General features: G+C 40.8%; 1 protein-coding gene across 1 annotated transcript in view; it reads left to right on the top strand.

The window, feature by feature from the left end:
- The first annotated feature begins 1,791 nt into the window (after positions 1-1,791).
- The window catches only part of PCSK2 (proprotein convertase subtilisin/kexin type 2), a 249,000-nt gene continuing 231,333 nt past the window's right edge, over positions 1,792-19,458 (top strand). The window contains exon 1 of the mRNA XM_077872118.1: positions 1,792-2,325. Coding sequence (XP_077728244.1) covers positions 2,149-2,325 — 177 coding nt within the window. The 5' untranslated portion in view covers positions 1,792-2,148. The remainder of the gene's footprint in view (positions 2,326-19,458) is intronic.

The following is a 19,458-nucleotide window of genomic DNA, read 5'->3' as shown; positions in this document are numbered from 1 at the left end:
AAAAAAAAATCTTAGGAGAAATGAGCCTCTGAGCAGTAAAGAACTGAGGAACTCAGAGAAGCTCTGTTCCCTTTTATTAATACTTGCTCAGAAACCTTGTCTCCACTTTGGCCCCTTTTATCTTTAGTCTATGAGCTAGCACCTTCTCAGCATCTCACTTACCATTTTTAAAAGGAATTCAAGTACTGATACTACCAAGAATAATAATCGAATACAGATTTCTTAAGCTTTAATCAAAATTTTCAATAATGTCTGCATTTTTATTTGGCAATGTTTGAAATGACTCTGGGAGGAGCGGACTATGCCAGAAAGGAGAATCCACTCTGAAGACCATGTGTCCCATAGTGTTGTATTCATTTTTACCAATATTGCTTTTCTTGTTTAGATTTTGACTTCGTGCGAAAACGAAATGAGGAAAATCTGTTGATAATAAAATGCATGTGTGTGTGTAAAATGTGTCAACATTATTCTCTCCACACCCCCCCCCCCCTTTTTTTTTCTTCTTGTCTACCTTTCTCTGTCTCTGTCTCTCTTTCTGGTTGTACTGCATACACTTAATTAAGCCTCTAAGATAAAGGTCTCTTACCTCTTATCCAAGTAAAGCAGGATTTTGAACTTTGGAGCTAAACGATAATGAGGATCAGTGTGCATACTCTGTAATTCAACAATATTTGAGTTGCTTTAAAACAATCTCTCTGATTTGTTGGCAGACATCGCGCCCCTGCTTCCTCTCACTGGGGCAGGAAGAAGTCAGTGTAAGCCGTTCGTAGGCTGCGAGCGCACGTTTCTTAACTGGATAATTCAGTTGACCCGCTGCCACTTGGCCTGGATTCTCCCCAGTTGAAAATGTCCAACTGGAGTCTTGGCCCAGCGCCTAGGATCGGTGGCTACACCTTCCCACACGCACACCCTCGCTGTCCTTCTGCAACCGAACATCCCCAGGTCTCAGATTGTACCTGCAGGCATGTCAACGCCCCCCCCCCCGGCCCCCCCCCCCTCCCCCCCGGCCCCCGGGCCCCGGCCGCGCCTCTCCTGGAGGCGGTCTCTGCGGAGCAGCCCAGACTCTGGGAGGAGTCTCCTCTCATCTCAGTTGCTGGTGGGAGGGAGCCTGATACCTGCTAGGCTTCCCAGCTGCTTAGTTCCAGACAAGCCCGGAGCCTACAAAAATATACATACATGCATGCATCGCCCCCATGGGTCACCCAAAGAAGGCTGCTTTCCCCCGCCTTGTCCCTGCGGGGAAGGGGAGTCAGCCGCCCCCGGGATTTGTCCAAAGTGGCGAGACGAGGGTTAATATTTGCTTTGTTATTGAGAGAAAAAGAGGCAAGCATGCCTTGGGGGGGGGGGGGGAGAGAGAGAGTTGTTTTGCAGCGGAAAACAAGCAGGGGAGGGGGAGGGGGAGGGGGAGGGGGAGGGGGAGGGGGAGGGGGAGAGGGATGGGGAGAGGCCGGTGCCCCGGCTCCCCTCGGGCCGGAGAGAGCGGCCCGCGCCGTAGTTCCCCTCCCCGAGCCCCGCGGCTCTCCACAAACAATGACCTCACTCGGCGCCGCCGACCGGCTTGCAGCTGGGGGGATTTTCCGGGGAGCGAGGCGGGCCGGGCGGAGAGGCGGGGGAGCTCTCCAGGGTTCTGAGGCTCGGCGCCCCCCGTCGGCGGAGGCGGAGGCGGAGGCGGACCGGCCGGGACGGGGGCGGGCGGGGGCGGGCCCGGGGCGGCCCGGGGCGGGGCCCGCCGCATCCCCGGCCCCTATTGGCTGCGGGCGGGCGCACGTCACCCAGGCTGGCGCTCTCCTCCGGCCCCAGTGGAACTGGAGCCGAGGAGGAGCTGAAAATGCAGATTGAGCCTCAAGCACAGACCTACACTCGCTCTTTCTCTCGGATACGCACAGCTCCCCACATTCGCACCTCCGCCGGCGAGCCTGACTCCACCGCCTCCCCGCCAGCCAGATGCTGGAGGAGCACACATTGATTTGCTGCTTTCTCAGCTCCTAATCAGTCTCTTTCCCAATACAAAGATTTCAAACAAACAAACAAACAAACAAACAAATAAACAAAAAACTACATATATTTTTTTATTTGCACCTCTCCCCCGAGTCCCCGGGTCCACCAGCCTGCGCGCCTCCTAGCACCACTTTTCACTCCCAGAGAAAGATGAAAGGTGGCCGTGTATCTCAGTGGAAGGCGGCCGCCGGGCTCCTCTTCTGTGTCATGGTTTTTGCATCTGCCGAGAGGCCGGTCCTCACGAATCATTTTCTTGTGGAGTTGCATCAAGGAGGAGAGGAAGAAGCTCGCCAAGTTGCAGCAGAGCACGGCTTTGGAGTCCGAAAGGTAAGACCTCCCTTGCATTTCGCATGTTGTTTCAAAACGGGGGCAGCCCTGCGCAATCTCATTGCAGATTTGCAAGTTTTCTTTCTCATGCGATGCAGATATTCTGCCATGGGCTCTTTAACACGACATTGCCTCCGGTGATCTTTCACGGGTTATGTAATTAAAATGTCCTTCAAATTGTACTAGTAAGGTCATAAAAATAATTTATTGCTCTTTGACTTGGTGGTGAAAACAAGGGAACACCTTTCTAACAATGCCTTGCGCCCGGGCTGCTGTCCGAGGTACCAAGTTATCAAGGCTGCGTGGGGATGGAGGAATGAAGCGCTGAACATCTGGGCTTGACGTTCGCAGTCTTTGCCGGGGATGTATCCCCTGCCCCCATCTCCTGGAGAAAGAGTAGTTTCCGACGGACAAGGCTAAAAGCTTGAACATCGCAATTCACCTCCGTGCTTTTCGGACCCCGCGCTAGGAGGACTTCCCTCCCAGTGACTTCAGTCCTTGCTCTTTTCCAGGAACAACAGCTTCTTGGCTCCAGGAGACTTGGAAGACATGAACTGGGTTTTCTTTTCAAAATTGGGGTGGAACTTCTCTCCCTCGCCCCGGCCCACGAGCGCCCGCCCCCGAAGCGCACTCCTAGTTAGCTCTCTGATTCTCAATTCACAGCTGTGGAAGCTGGAAAGGCAAATTTGGGGAGGAGTTCCCTATGGAGAAGTCGGGGTGTCCCCATGATGTGTGGGCGGCCAGCATGGCTTTCCCACGAGGGTGCGGGGATCCCCATTCCAAGAAGTTGTCAGAGTTCAACTGTTTGGGCAGCTAGATAGGGCTCCCAACCTAGGACGCCTTGGAACTCCTTTGGCGACTCTAGGGTATCCATTCTGGGAGAGCGGCGAGAGGAGAGTGCTCGGTGGGGGGCTGGGGGGTGGTGCATGGCTTACCTACTTTTCCTCCTTGAGAAATCTCTTGTCAGAAATCTCAAGTATCCTTATGGGACCTCGTGAGGGGTGGGGTGGAGTGAGGGTGCAAGGAGAAACCGGGCGATGGGAGCCTGGAGGACGTAGGGATATGATTTGGCAATCAGACGGCTGGGAGGAGGTCTGTGGGATTCGGGGCCCTCCTCCCTCCTCCACCCAGGACAGAGGCTGGAGATGAGCAGTGGGCGCTTTCGTTTGTTGCTTTTGCCTCTCAAGGGCAGCGCGAACTAGGTCTCCTATCAATTCCTCCGTCCCGACTTCCCACGCCTCCCGCCGCCCTCCCAGCCGCCGCCAGGGCTCCCTCACTTGCAGCCAACTCTCCCTCCTCAGTAGGGCGTTGGCAGCCGCTATTATATTGCGACCCCAGGTGGGTTTCAGAGCGGGTAAGTCAGAGGTCTGGGAGGAGGCGCCCGCCGGGTCTACCAGTGGCGCGCGGGCGGGTCTTGCAGAAGGGAACTTGTTGCTCCCGGGAAGCGTGGGTGGAGCAGGGGAGAGAAGATGCCAGCCCAGGGAGAAGCCCGTTGTCACTCTCGCCCAGAGTCTGGGCTGTTTCAAGAGTACCAGCAACACAGTAAACAAGCAGACCCTCCTTCCTTCCCAACCACATCCCCCTAACTTGGCAAGGTTCAGAACCTAGGAGCCAAAAATATAACAGTGATTGTAACAGTGATTATTATTACTTGACGACAGTAGGGCGCCCTTATGCACAGGGGTCCTTACATACATTCTTATTTAATATTCTCTCTTTTTAAGATTTTATTTATTTATGCATGAGAGATTCACAGAGAGAGAGAGAGAGAGAGAGGCAGAGACACAGGCAGAAAGGGAGAAGCAGGCTCCACGCAAGGAGCCCGATGTGGGACTCGATCCTGAGACTCCAGGATCACGCCCTGGAGAAGGCAGGTGCTTGACCCCTGAGCCACCCAGGCGTCCCTTATTTAATATTCTCAACAACTCTGGGGAAAATACTATTATTATTACTATTATTATTAAGCACATAGTACTGATAAGGAAATTGGGGCCCAAGGTGAAAAACAACCAAATCTGGATTTAAACCCAGATCTGTCAGAGATAAACTCACACTCTACCTCTTAGTACATACCAAACAGGCTAAGTGCTCTGCAGGATGTGTTGGGCTTTGAGGTATGCTGAAAAGGGATGTAGCATTAGGCTCTTTAGTTTTTGAGTGTAAAAGGACCGCAGTTAATGCAGAAATCCCATTCCTCTCTCTCCATACCATGCACCTTATCATAGTGTAGGCAGACATTGCTATATCCTCTTTGCTTATCCTTTGGAAAATATGCCCTTTAGGATCTTAGCAACTTAAGCAAATCCAGGTGTAGCTAAGACAGATAATGCTTAACTTATTAGTTCTCCAAGAGAGTCACTCCTTTTGTACAGAGGTAAACAGCTTGATGGGGGAATTTATAGCTTTGATGGTGGACTTTGAGAAGGGAACTCTAGGGACAATTTCATCATAAATGAATCTGGATAATCTTGATATACTTAACATAAAATCTGAGGGAAATCATACTTAGGGTAAAATCAGATACCTAAGCCTCTTTCACCACCACTGCTTCTTCAAGAGGAGCCCACTGGTTTTGAATCAGCCTCAAACACGTAATTTCTATGTAAGAACATGAGCTTTTGCCTTGCCACCTCTCCTCACCTCTCCATAACCTCTCAAAAGTAGTGTCTCTTATGATTTTTGTTCTGATACATATTTAAGTAAAAATCTATGGCAGAATACTTCTGATGTTGAATCTTTGCCTGATGCCACACCTGTGGAGAATAAACCCTCTTTTCCTTTCTTGGGTTCATATCCCACCCATCTTTCAAGTCTGAGCTCCAAACCTTCCCTGATGCTAAGGACCACAATGTGCTTTCCCTTCTCCAAATTCCTGTGGGATGAAAAAGCAAAGCCTATGCAATATGAGCTAGTACACTCCATCTTTTATCCTCTAGTCATTTCATACATGTAAGTAAATATGAGTGTAAGTATCATCTGTCCACTTGAAAGGTAAATATTCAAAGGTGGTATCCTGTATTTCTGGTTTCCTCACCAAAGCCAGCCTGTTACTGGGTTTGCCAGCCTGTAAAGAAACACCCTCAGTTTTATCTGTTCCTCTAGGTTTCCCAAACACTGTCTTATCTTGTTTCCATCATGTCATACTGTATTCTGTTACTTTTTTTTTCATCTTAAACCTGTAATACTTCCTTCTCCTTCCTGTCTCTAACACCTAGTATATATTCCAACTCCCTACTCCTCCATTCTTTCCAGTGCTCTCAGGGTCAGACACTAAAGATCCTTGGTGATTATTTATTCATCCAAAAGAAGGATCAGCTATGTACACTAGGGGAACTTGTTATTTTACTGAATTATCTCATCTAATATCACAAACCTGTGCGGTACAAATTGTTGCCACCAGCCCTAGTTCTCAAATGAAAAACTAAAGCTCCAAGCAGTTAAACTTATATCTAAAAAGCGAAGAAAAAAAAAAAAAAACAAAAAACCCTCAGATTTAAAACTAAATTGAGTTTGTGGAAAATAATTTGTTATTCTACCAAACTGCCTCCAGGAAGCCTTCTCTGACAGTCAAGAACTCTGCTCTTGGGGCACCATTTTAGAGTTCTGATGTTTTTCCTTTCTTTCTTTTTACTTTTTTCTGTAGCCAACACCTATTTGGTATTATAGTAATATGTGTGCCTAAGTCATTAACTAATGTGTATGAGTATGTACTTCTTCAGGTAGCTAATGAATCTTCCAAGAAAAGAAACAATATATCACGTCTTCCTACAGCCCCATATTTAACACACTACTTGGTATATGAGATATTAAATGAATATTTATTATTTTGTCAAATTCTTGCAAGGCCATGACCAAAAAATTGCATTTCCTCCCTGAAGTGGAGTAAAATGACTACAACTTTACTGTCAGAAAGGTATGTTGAGGCTACAGTTTTTCTATTTTATCATGATTTGGCCCAAAGACATATGTTCATCAAAAAAGACATATATGTCCAGGAGAGTTTACAATAACATCAGAGGTATTATTCCAAAGAGTGCCTTAAAAATTCCCAGTACACTACTAATTTTAAGTCCCTTGAGGGGAAAAAAAAAAAAACACAAAATGTACTTATTAAAGCAATGTGTTGAAGTTTGGCCAAAAATCAAGTAAGAATTAAGATAAAAATCCGAACAACTGACAATTAAGCGTATTTGTTTTACTGCACTAGATTTGGTTTTTATTCATGAAGCACTAAGGCTAGGAAAATCATGTGATGACTTTTACATGTGTGATTATTAAATTTTTTTAAATCTAGTAATAATTGTGCTGCTATATAATGAAAGAATAAATTTCTTTTAATTTTATTTGAATTTCTAATTTTAATTTTACCCGAATTTAATTTTAAAATTAAATTTCTTTTAATTTTATTGAAGTATATTTTAGGAAATAACACAGCTTAATAAACTTTCACAACATGGGCACACATGTATAACTAGCATCTAGATCAAGAAATAAAATATTATCCACATCTCATAGGATTCCCTCCTTGCTCATTTGGGTAGTTTTTGGTTTTAGGCTATTATGAATATTGCTTCTGTGGATATTGTAGTGTATGTACTTTAGTGATAACATGTATGCCTCTCTGTTGGAAATATCCCTAGGAGTAGAATAGTTGAGTCAAAAGACATACATACATTCAACTTTAGGAAACTGTATCAGTTTTCTATTGCTGAACAAATTACTGCAGATTTTGTGGCCTAAAACCACAAAAATTCATTATTTCATAGCTTTCATGGATAAGGGTCTAGCATATTTTAGTTGGGTCTTCTGGTCAAGGGCTCACAGGTTGAAATCAAGATACTGGCCATATTTTACTATGTCCTCATCTAGAGGCACCAAGGGGAACTCTGTTTCTAAGCACACTCAGGTTTTTAGAAGAATTCAGCTCCTTGTGGTTGTAGATCTGGAGTCTTCATTTTTTGCTAGCTCTACTCTCAGCTCCTCATGACCTTGTGAATGACCCCTTCCATAAACCTAAGATATTCACCCTTCTTTCAGGAAAGACTAAGTACCTGTTTAGGTTAGCCTGATTAATTCAGGCCCACCCAGAATAATTCTCTTTTAATTCAGGTAAGCTGATTTGAGACCTTAACTACATTGATTCACCTCTGCCATATAGTGTAATCTAATCATAGGAATGAAATCCATCATCTTTACAATCCTGCCCCCACTCTCAAGGGGAGGGGATTATACAGGGCATATACACAATTGTCCCCTGCAATAGACAACCCGGAAGCATATGAGGGTTCTGATTACTCCACATTCTCACCAACATTTTGATTTTTTTATACCTGTATCCTTTTACTTATTTTGGTGGCTACGTAATGGCAATGGTATCTCATTGTGATTTTCATTTGCATTTCCCTGATGATCGGTTGAAACTGAATACCTCTTCATATGCCTATTCGGGTTCAGGAATCCCATTATACATTATTTGTTCAGGTGTTTTGCCCTGAAAAAGTTTTTTGGGTTTTTTTGGGGGTCTTTTGGGGTTTTTTGGATTATCTGTCTTAATTTTTGTTTGTAGGAGTTTTTTGGCTATTATGGATAGGAATGTTTTGTCAGATATATTTATTTTGAATATTTATTTTTAATCTTTTAATGGTGTCTTAATATTCCAACAGTATTTTTTAAAGATTTATTTTTACTTATTTATGATAGACAGAGACACACACACACACACACACACACACACACACACACACACAGGCAGAGACATAGGCAGAGGGAGAAGCAGGCTCCATGCCGGGAGCCCGACGCGGGACTCGATCCCGGGACTCCAGGATCGTGCCCTGGGCCAAAGGCAGGCGCGAAACCGCTGAGCCACCCAGGGATCCCCCATGTTCCAACAATATTGAATCCAGATTCTATAATTTCACTCTGTTTCATCATGTATCAGTTGTCAGTCCAAAGAAGTAGTCCCCTACTCTCTGTGTCATACTTCTCCACATCAAAATTAACATGGTTTAGAGGGAGAAACATAGATTTGATCCTAAGAATTTCCAAAAGGATTTTTATCTAAGAAAGCCTTAAGTTTTTCTGAAACTCCAAGACCTACTACTATGGTAGGCAAAAGTAAATAGCCCAGAGCTCTACTTCCCGAACATGAATGCCATGAATTCCCTTTGGACCCCAACTGAATGCAGTATGCCCTAGTCAAGTCCAAGTTCATCCCTCAAGCCTTCTCTGATTGACCTAGATAAGAACATTCTCTAGCTCTTTGGGACTTCCACTGCATTTAATCTTTTCCTTTTTCTTGGTACCAGTCACATTTGTCACGGCACTTACTATATCCAGTGCCCCTCTTGTGACTGAAGAAAGCCAGGAGCCACATTCAAAGGTAAAAAGTGATGGGTTTTAGAATTAGACAGTACTGGAAACTTTTGTTGAAATCTCTCAGAGGCACATGTTTATTTGAAATGGTTAATAAAATATGGTGGTTGTGGAAAATAAATAATGTAATGCATGTAAGGTTCTGGACTTAGTATCAAGTGCATAGAATAAAAAACCCTATTATTAGTACTAGTAATAATAATAATAAGGTGATGGCCCAGCTACAGTTTTTTTACTCAAGAAGGCAGTTGTAAGTTGTACTTTCTCAGAAGTGATAACTGATCAAGTGAGAAATAAACACTCAGCCCAATGGGAATCCATCCATGATTTGGTCATGGTCCATGAGAGGGCCTGGCTCAAATAATTCATAATGAATTTAATTCATTATAGACCATAGTAATTATCTCAACCAATCATACTGGCTTCCTTAGAAAATTTGATTCACTAGTTGCTATAGAAAGGAGAATGAGGTCTAGTCGCCATGAAAGAGCCTATCCAGGTCATGGGAGATGCAGAAATCTTAACTGAGTTCCTAATAACTTTCCAGTTCTATTTCCCATCAAAAGATATCTGTGACAGAAGGTAAAAGCTAATCACCAAACTATTTTCCTCTTCTCTGTGGGCCACAGCAAGACCACATTTCCCAGCCAGCCTTGCAGATAAGTATGACCATGTGATGATTCCAGCCAATGTAATGTTAGCAGAAGTGATGTGCACTTCTTCCTTGCTTGATGCATAAAAACTCCCCACAGGTTGATTCTCTGCTTTCTTTTCTCTTTTGAGGCTTGATGTGATTGAGAACAGTAACTTTGGAAGCTAAATGCCAAAGATGGTAGAGTTGCAAGATAAAAGGACCCCATGTCCCTGATTCTTGATTTAGAAGAACTTTATGAGTGAGAAATTGAACTGCGATTACCTTATGGCACTGAGGTTTGATACTTTATCTTTAGAACAACCATCATTATCCAAACCAATATGCTGTTGATAAATATCCCTTTTCTTAAGTTGCTGGAGTGACTCTCTAAAACTTACAACCAAAACAAACCAGATCACAAGAACAACAATTTTTAAAAGGCTTATGAAAGCTCCTATATTTTCATCTCATAATGTAAGCCAATTTTTCAGGTCTTTGTGATTTTCCTTCTCCAGGAAGAATATAAAATCCATTAAACACTCTTTGTCCCACTGGCAAACAATATGCCCTACTCATAATAGGTTCTCATTATATGCTTCTTGACTGATAAATAAACTTGAATTACAAGGTGACTGTTTGGCCATTAGCTCAGAGAAAAGGCACTTGAAGAACTAGTTTTCAAAAAATTACCTCTGTAGCATCCATTTATTTATGGGCAGCAATTTAGCTAGAAAATATAAGAGGTAGCAAGCAGCAAGTCAATGACTGGCAGACTCCTGTGTTTCCCTAAAATTCCAACTTAGAAATTATTGGTAATAGAATAGATTAGCTCTTTGAGCAGAAAAAAAAGAAGACCTGCAGTTAAAACTTGATCAAAATACAAAAGAAGGAGAAAAATTACACCTCTTTTTCTCAAATGAATGAATATCTAAAATTCAATGTCTCTTTCAAAGGATCTTATTTGCTGTAGATCATAATGTTATAGCACTTCAGGGAGTGATGCTATGGTTAAGTTTGCAATAATTATATATTTGGCTGTAACTGCTCAAAGAAGTCAGGTTTTAAAAATAAAACATGAAACCTGAAGTTCATACTTTTTCCACCCACTAGAGCAGTGGCTTCAGTCTACATTTAAACTCAGATTCATCATTTCAAAAAGAAACCTTGAATTAAATTTGTGGATCATTATTTGAGATTCAATAATCACAGGACAGTTCAAAAGCAGAAGTTTTAGTTTCATCTTCTATACATTATATATGTATACACATATATATGTATGCGTGTACTGTGTATCATAGTTCAAGTCTATTAACTGACTAAACTCCACTAATCATCAGGGAATCAAGTAATTACATTTAAATTAACACTTCTACTCTAAATTTCCATGGTTCCATATTAGTGAATGGCTTCTACATGAGGTATATATATATAAAGCAATAAACTCTCTTGACAAATTGTTTTTGTCTCTAAAACAATTTGACCATGACTTTTTGGAGAATGTTGTGATGTACTGAGCTCCTCTGATGAGAATAATTGAATATAGCAAACTCTTAGACTGAAAGTCAAACGTGGACACAAACTCTTAATTTTCTGACACAAATGAAATAGACTCAACAATGTTACAGGATGTTGATAGTTTCTCCATTGAAAAGTGGACAATAACATGAAAACTATAGGACCCTAGGGTTGCTTTTTATTTATAACTTTAAATTTGACACTGACTCATGAACATCCAATTCTTCAGAGTTTTCCTAGATAGATTCACTTAATACTCACTTTGTATTGAAGTAGAAAGAGTTCAAAGAGAGATGAGAGACATAGAGAACCATTTATTTGTAGACATCAAGAACAGGAGGATAACAACTCAGATTTAAAACATGTGCCAAGTGTAGTAATGGCATTAGAAAAAAAAATTGTTTCGACTTGGGATACTTGACTTTCACTGTTTTAATAGAAGCTGAGGATAAAAACATTGGCAGTCTTGCTTTCTGTGTAAATGTGATGCCTGATAAACTAAGCCTACAATGAGTAGTTATTGAATGAATGATCTAATTTATGTTGCTATCAGATTTCTTAGATAATTGAGCATCTTTCCTCTTGAGATTTAAACAAACAAGCAAACAATTCTTTGACTGGGGGGATGGAGAATGTCTCAGTAAAAGCCACAGTATTCTTAGGCATTGCAGCCCTTGTGAGTGCCATGAGTGGGAATCATCAAATTAATAAGCTGACATAAAATTCCCTAAGCATACAAAAAAATATAATAATTAAATTATTTTTGTCAAAATTACACATTCTTATTTTTTAAAATATCAAGTAGTATTTAAAAAAACACTGGAAGAAAGGTTTTGTTTTTGTTTTTTTTATTACCTCAAATCTCATTACTCAGAAATAACCATTACCAGCACTTGGTAAATTTTACTGCAGATATTTCTGTAAGAATATATAGAAAGAGAAGAAAGGAAGTTAGATAAATTATTTTTTAGGACTGAAATTATTATTGTTCCCATTATTTTAAATTTTACACTATTAATTTATTACAGAATTTAACAGAATGAAAAGGACTGAAAAAAATGATGACATTGTTAAGCTTCAGACAAATTAGTCACAGAGATATTGTTTCATAATAAATCTCTCTAAAACTAAAAAAAATTATTGTGATAGTATTGAGTGAGGGGTTTGTGATTATTTTACATGTAAATGGAAGATAGATAGATAATATATATTTAATGACATGTTTAATTATTTCATTACATATTTCAACATTAGTGAATCTGGTGAAGTCCATGCTTAGTAAAGTGGGGATATTAGCTTCCCAACACTTCCTATTGCGTCCTCTATTCCCACACTGTAATGTTCATTAGGTGCATCATTATTTTTGCATCAAGTTACAAATAAATATTTACCTTCTGAACATAACCATGATTTGCAGTATTGCTTGTATTTATTCTACATTAAAATTGTTTGATTTCATCACACATCCTTTCACCAGAACTTTTAAAATCCCAAATTCTTCATTTTTCTTCATCCTTTGATTAGCTAGGTTTTATTGAAAAAGTGAAAGGATTACCCTGAGCAGGAGAAGGGAAATCTCCTCTCTCTGAGCTAAAAGAGAGGAATGGGCAGATGAAGTTCAGTGTGTAGGTCACAGAGGAGAATATGGGGAGAATACCTACTAAGGAGTCACAATTATTTCAAATGTGAAGGAGGCAAAGTCAACACTTCCAGTGAGAGAAGGGGTAATGCAGTGGGGGCTTCAAGGGAAATAACGTTTTACACGCTATTAATGGGAAGGGAGGGGATGCTAACAAAGGACAAATGATTACTTCTGGGCAGTACTGAGGGGCCAAGTGGAAGAGAATGGATTTATAGTAGAACCAAGTGAGGCATTTTCTTAAACAGCACTCAAATGGGAATAGTAGAGTTGGGAAAGAGAGAAGTGGAGTTTTCAAAAAATGGAACATCAATAAACTAGAAGAGAAGGTAAATCAGGATTAATAGTGAGAGAACCGAAAGATAGAAAGCTGTGGTTAGTGACTGGGATATTGAAGCTCCAGGCTTTCAGTCCTATGCGCTTCCAGATAATGGAAATTAGTTACCGAGGTCAAAAAGAGGTGAGAGTGTTCAAGGAACTGAACATCAAATGCACAAGCATCCATCCACATACATTTCCATCATGCCACAGCAGTGGATAGAATTGCCAAGGAAATGTGTTAAAAGAAAAAGGAGAGAAGAGGTCCTCGGACAAGATCTTGGAGAACTTTTGATGTGAAGGGGAAAAGAGGAGCCAGGAGAGGAGACAGAGCCTGGACTGAGATGTGGAAGGAGAATCCAAAGCTGTGAAAGGAAGGGAGATCAAGGTCATGAAAGAAAGAACAGGGCAAGCGATACCACTGGGTTTAGAGATGAAATCCTTGTTAAAATTGGAGAAGCTACCTTAGTACAGTGGAAGAGGCCACATGTGTCAGTTTGGGTCCCAAGGAGTGGTCCCTGGGATAAGAGTTTAAATGCAGGTTGCTTATTTAAGGAATGAGTCTAGAAAATACTGGCAGGGGAGTGGGGGGATTGAAACAGAAATGGGAAAGCAAGACTGAAGGGTGCATTGTAGAACAAGTTGTCACTGTAGATAATGGGGGCTTAAGGGGGGATCTCTAAGAGCTGGTGTAGAATACAGGCCCCAGAGTTGTCCTGCCTGAGGTGTGAAGGAGCTGGGGTATTTATATGCCAGTTACAATCAGACATTGTTCATGATTGATAATTTGTCCGGGGGGGCATTAACCCCCCCATTAACTTGTGCACTTTAACCTGGCGCAAGTTCAACAGAGCAGAATTGGCCAACCAGAGAAAACTCAGATGAAGAGATGCAGAGGCTGGCATGCACTAAATGCTAAGGCCCAAAGGGATCTAAGCAGGGAAGTGGTCATGTCTGCTATAGAAAGGAAGCCAAATTGTGAAGAATGGCAGTAAATATGATGAAATGGAGGTATCAAAACAATCTTTTCAAGAGGTGTAGTGGGAAAGAGGAAAAGTATTGTGGTGATTTAAACTTATGTTGTTTTGGTGCTGTATATAGATAATAGTTTCTAAACACTAGTCAGACCACTTGGAAATTGCCATCCCATCAAAAAATTGTGTTGTGCCAGCCTAATTATTCTAAACTCTGGTTTACCCAGAGTTATTTAAATTTTTACAAATAATATCTACAATTATGAAATTACAGGAATGAATCTTAGGCATTAGTTTAACATCTCATTTTACATGAGAAAAGGATATTAAACATGGTGTTTATGTTCTTAAGTACTGACAACGAGCATTTTAACTTTGTTGTTTATTGACTGATGTTCAGAGACTAGAACCATTGTCTTTCATGTTGGATGAGATGGAAAACCTGACTGGGTGAGATTCCTATGAGTGAGTTGCTACACATACTAACTTGGTCTGACACCAGTTCTTTGCAGGTCCTCCTGACTTGCTTTTCACCATTTTACCTATAAAAGTTTATGAATTTCAGTTTTCCAAACAAAGTTGCTCATAGATTCAAAGACTGATTCTATACCAACAACAACCTATTGGATTTACCCTTGGTGAAATATGGAATAGGAATTATGTTTCTTTGACTGCCCCTTTAGTGACTATCATAACACTGTACATTTAGTAAGAAAACTCAATAATTATAAAAATAAATGATGAGGAAAAAAACTAAAAGCTTCCATTATCATCAGATGCTCACTAAATGACAGGCTGATGTGTTATGTAATGCTGCAATCAGGAAGACCAAGCACTTTAGGAAAGGTTACATGAATATCCTAATTTGTGCCTGTGTTAAATGGCTTCACTTAATTAATTACCATTAATAGCCTAAAATTTTGTGACTTGATGGCAAATTAAGAAACCAGTGACAGAATAAGGTGATCCACAAATTCTATCCTTCCTTGTCCTTAGCTTGTTCTCTTCTTCTGTGAGGAGGAAAAAAACAATTACATGAGGATGCTCTCAGTTCTCTTCAAAGGTAATGGAAGTTCAAACACAAGGTAGTTGACATCCAAGAGCCAATTCTAGTCAGTTCCTGCTGACTGTATTTCTAGGGATTGTCAGACCAAGAAAGACCTTACAGAGCCTAAGACATGGGAAGAAGGGTAGGAAACAAGCCACTGTTGGTCTCTCGAAACCAAGGAGCAGCACCATCTTGGGGGTGAAGGAGAGTGGAATCAGTGCCAAAGGGAACTTTGGAGAGTTGTGTCTTCAATGAGGCTTGGCATAAAACGAAATTTAAACCCAGCAGCTGAAACCAAAACCAACCATCTTGTCCGTTAACTAGAAATGATGAAAGAGCCAAGGAAAAATTATGGGAGTTTGAAACCAATGGACAAAGAAAGAAAGTAATAGGAGCCCCAGTCATATATCCAGTTCATTCAACAAACATGTACATTGAATAAGCAAGTAGAATGTCAGACACTGAGACATGGATTTGGGAGCAAGTAGGCAACTGATATTCAATCCCACTGGCCTAAGAAAGCTTGCAAGATATGGAGAAGAGATCAAGCCCCAATGTGCAAACACTTTTAAAGTCTTTTTTTTTTTAAAGTCTTTTTTTTTTAGATTTTATTTATTTATTCATGAGAGACACACAGAGAGCCAGAGACGTAGGCAGAGGGAGGAGCAGACTCCCTGTGGGGTGCCTGATGCAGGACTTGGTCCCAGGACACTGGTATCTTGACCTGAGCCAAAGACAGACGCTCAACCACTGAGCCACCCAGGTGCACTTTAAAGTCTTTGTTTGTGTCATTTACTAAGTCCCATTGACCAAAGCCAGTACACATGGCCAAGCTCAGAGTCAGTGTGGGAGGGAACTAACCAAGGGAATTGATGCAGAGAGGCAGAAACATAATACAAACTATTATTGCAATGTTCTAATTACTGGAATTTCTATGAGTGATGACATCTCTGAGTTATTCCATCAAGTGAGGAAGCTGGGAAATTAAACCAACAAGCCCCATACTTTCTTGGTTGAAGGTTGTACCTGATGGACATCAAATCTTCAGCACTTCTGCCTTCCCCAGGCAAACAAAGCATGCTTCCAGAGGTAGAGATATGTGGGGAATCTGGCATATATAGGTACTGTCTACAGGTGATGTCCAGGACAGGCCATAGGAATGAAAGTTAGGCATCAACACCATCTGCCACCCAGAGGGCATCAGTTAGGTAGAATATAGGTTCTGACTTCAAGAAATTGGAGGAGTAGAGTGCTCTTTGTAAACAACTGGCAATATGTTTTGTGATATAGATTGATGACATATTACCCATGAGGCAATGACTGTCAACAGAATGGAAGTCTTCGCAAGGTAGACAATGTCAAGTTGAAATGAACTTGCATTGAAAACATAATTTCAACAGGCAAAAGAAAGAGGGTTTATAGAGGAGGGCATAGGATATGCAACAGAACACACCAGGATTGTGGAAGGATTGCTAGTAGTTTTGTCTGGCTAGATGCTGAGAGAGACTGAGGAAGAAGCCAAAGAAGTGGAGTGGGGTCAGTTTATGAGGGGTCACTCACACCATACAGGGGAGTTTGGCTTTTGTCAATAGGTGGAAGGGGGCACTGAAGAATACTTGGAAAGTATAGCGGACTGCCATATACAGGAAAGCCAAGGAAAACAAGTTGAGCTACCAGTGAGTTGGAGGGGCCCTGGTTCCTCTGTCCTATGGAATCATTCATGCCCTGGAAGCAGGTAGCACCAACCCTTTTAACAGATGATGCTACTAGGGAGTCAAGTTACATATCTTTGATTCCATTGCTACTGGCTGATGACCTCAAGAATACTAAAGTCTTAATACTAAAGTCTTTGAAGCCACAATAAATGGCTGATAGAGGCAGCCAGTTCTGTCCATGAAATTTATTCCAGCTAAAAACAAAATGATTAAATACATCCTACTTCTTTCCTTGACATATAAATACGTGAATCTAAAGCAGACCTTCTAGCTTGGGAGCTAAAAAGAAAAGCCAGGATAGTAGTGTATCACTGTCATCCCAGCAGATCTGACAGATAGATTATTCCCTGATATGCCAAAGGAATAATGCATGTTCTTAAATTTTCATTTCTGAAATAGTGTATGGAAATTTTGTCTGAGGCTGGAAAGAAATTGTGAGTGAGGCTGAGAATCAGGTACTCTCTACCTGTCTCACTGCCTGGTTATTGTTTTAAACTTGATATAAATTAGTTCTTTAGTTCTTGGGAGTAAATCATAATTTGAATCCCACCGTGAACTGTTTGCTCAATATAGCAAACAATCATGTACAATGCAAGCTGTTTTGCACTACTGCACTCCTGGTAGTAGGGAAGAATGGCTCCTAGAATTACAGAAGAGAGTTGAGTGCTGTCCATGGAGACAAATGCTCAGGAGTGGCTTAGAAATGTGCAAGGTATCCTGAGTGCTATGACTTGAGGTCAATGTCTCCACTCTCACATCCAACCTCCCCTCAAATAGCTAATTCCTCTCTTGGAAACAGCTAATTCCAAAGGAACATCCATCCATACATTCATATTTTATTAACAGGTTTTTATGGAGTCCTACAGAGATAAGCACATTGAAACGGATGGATTCTACAGACAGAAAGGTGATATATTTAGATTTATGTGGAAACGAAAGCATGTTATAAGTTCTCCACTCCAGTCTATAAGACTTCAACTGATCTGATGACTCCAACCAGCTTTAACAAATACCTATTTTATAAGTTGGGGATGTGGAAAACTGTGATTCTATACACAAAGGACCTTCTCAGACCAGGCTAACCTTATAACATGCCCTGATAAGCTGAGGCTGAATAATATTCTCTGTCACATCTGGTTATACAAAGAAATTATATCCTTACTCCACAGGCCTCCTCCTGTTGACAGAGGAGCTGAAGATACATATAAACAATTAGGCAGGCTTCTCTGCTGCATGAACGGCAGCTGTTCAAAGAAGCTGTCAAGACTTCCACTCCTCTAGTGAAATCATATTTACTTTATTCATCTAAATAATGTGGCTTGTTTGCCTTCCGTATGAAATTGTCTTGCACTGTTTCTCATTGATTGATTTTTATAAGATAGCATATCACTTTCTGTGCCTCCATATGCCTTTCTGCTAAGAATGGAATAGCTTCTTACTCAGTGTTTTCAGTGATTAGATTGTTTTATAGTTTGGCATCATCTTGTTTATTCAAAATGTCCAACTCCTTATCCCTATTCTCTTCACTGCCCAACCAAGATTTAAATGCTCCCCAAGATTTAAAAAAATGATGAAAAGAAATAAAAGTAATAATTGAAAATAAAAAAAAAGGCCACATACTTTATATTCCATGCCCAACATGTTGCTTCCTAGCAAGAAGACTAAATAAAGAGACTTTTTTAAGACTACCTTTTTTGAAGACATTTTAAGTTTAAAACAAAATTAAGATGTACAAAGATTTCTTATATACCTTGCCCCCCTCCACATGCATATCCTCCTTTATCATCAACACCAATCACCAGAATGGTAAATTTTTTTTTTTTTTTTTTTTTTTTTTTTTTTTTTTTTTTACCAAGGATGAACCTACACTGACACATCATAATCACTGAAATTCAGTTTACCTTAGGGCTTACTCCTTGTGCTGTAAATTCTATTGGTTTGAGAAACAGTACAATGACATATATCCCTCATTATACTATCATGCAAACTATTTTGACTGCCCCCTAAATCATCTGTTCTCTGTTCATTCACTTGCCTCCTCATGGAAAACACGGTTTTATTGTCTGCATAGTTTTGCCTTTTCAAGAATATCAGAGAATTGGAATCATACAGTGTGTAGCCTTTTCAGATCAGCTTCTTTCACTTAATAATATGCACTTAAGTTTCCTCCATGTCTTTTTATGGCTTGATAGCTCCTTTTTCTTTTTTAGCACTGAATAATATCCATTATCTGGGTGTACCACAGTTTACCCACTCATCTACCAAGGGACAGTTTGGTTGCTTCCAAGTATTAGCAATTATGAAGAAAGCTGCCATAAACATACATGTGCAGCTTTTTGTGTAAACCTGAGTTTTCACCTTCTTTGAGTAAATACCAAAGAGTGCCATTACTCAAATGCATGGTAAGCGTATGTTTAGTTTTATAGCAAACTGCCAAACTGTCTTCCAAAGTGGCTGTATTATCTTGCATTCCCACCAGCAGTGAAGAGAGCTCCTGTTGCTCCATCTTCCCACCAACATTTGGTGTTGTCAGTGTTCCAGATTTTGGCCATTTTGATAAATATGTAGTGCTATCTTATTGTTGTTTTAATTTGCAATTCCTTATGATATATGATGTGGACTCTTTTCATATGCTTATTTGCCTTCATTGGTATGTCTTCATTGGCGAGGTATCTGTTAACATCTTTGGCCAATCTTTTAGCTGGGTTGTTTGTATTCTGGATTGTTGAATTTTAAGGGTTCTTTGTTTATTTTGGATAATGGTCCTTTATGTGTCTTTTGCAAATATCTTCTCATAGTCTGTGGCTTGTCTTCCAATGCTCTTAATATTGTCTTCTTATAAAGCAGGAGTTTTTAATTTTAATGAAGTCCAGCTTATCAATTATTTCTTTCATAGATGGTATATTATCTAAAAAGCC

This window comes from Canis aureus, chromosome 26, assembly GCF_053574225.1.
Source record: "Canis aureus isolate CA01 chromosome 26, VMU_Caureus_v.1.0, whole genome shotgun sequence".
In the NCBI taxonomy this organism is placed as follows: Eukaryota; Metazoa; Chordata; class Mammalia; order Carnivora; family Canidae; genus Canis; species Canis aureus.
Note: the sequence above shows the minus strand (reverse complement) of the source record. Positions and strands in the feature narration are given on the sequence as shown.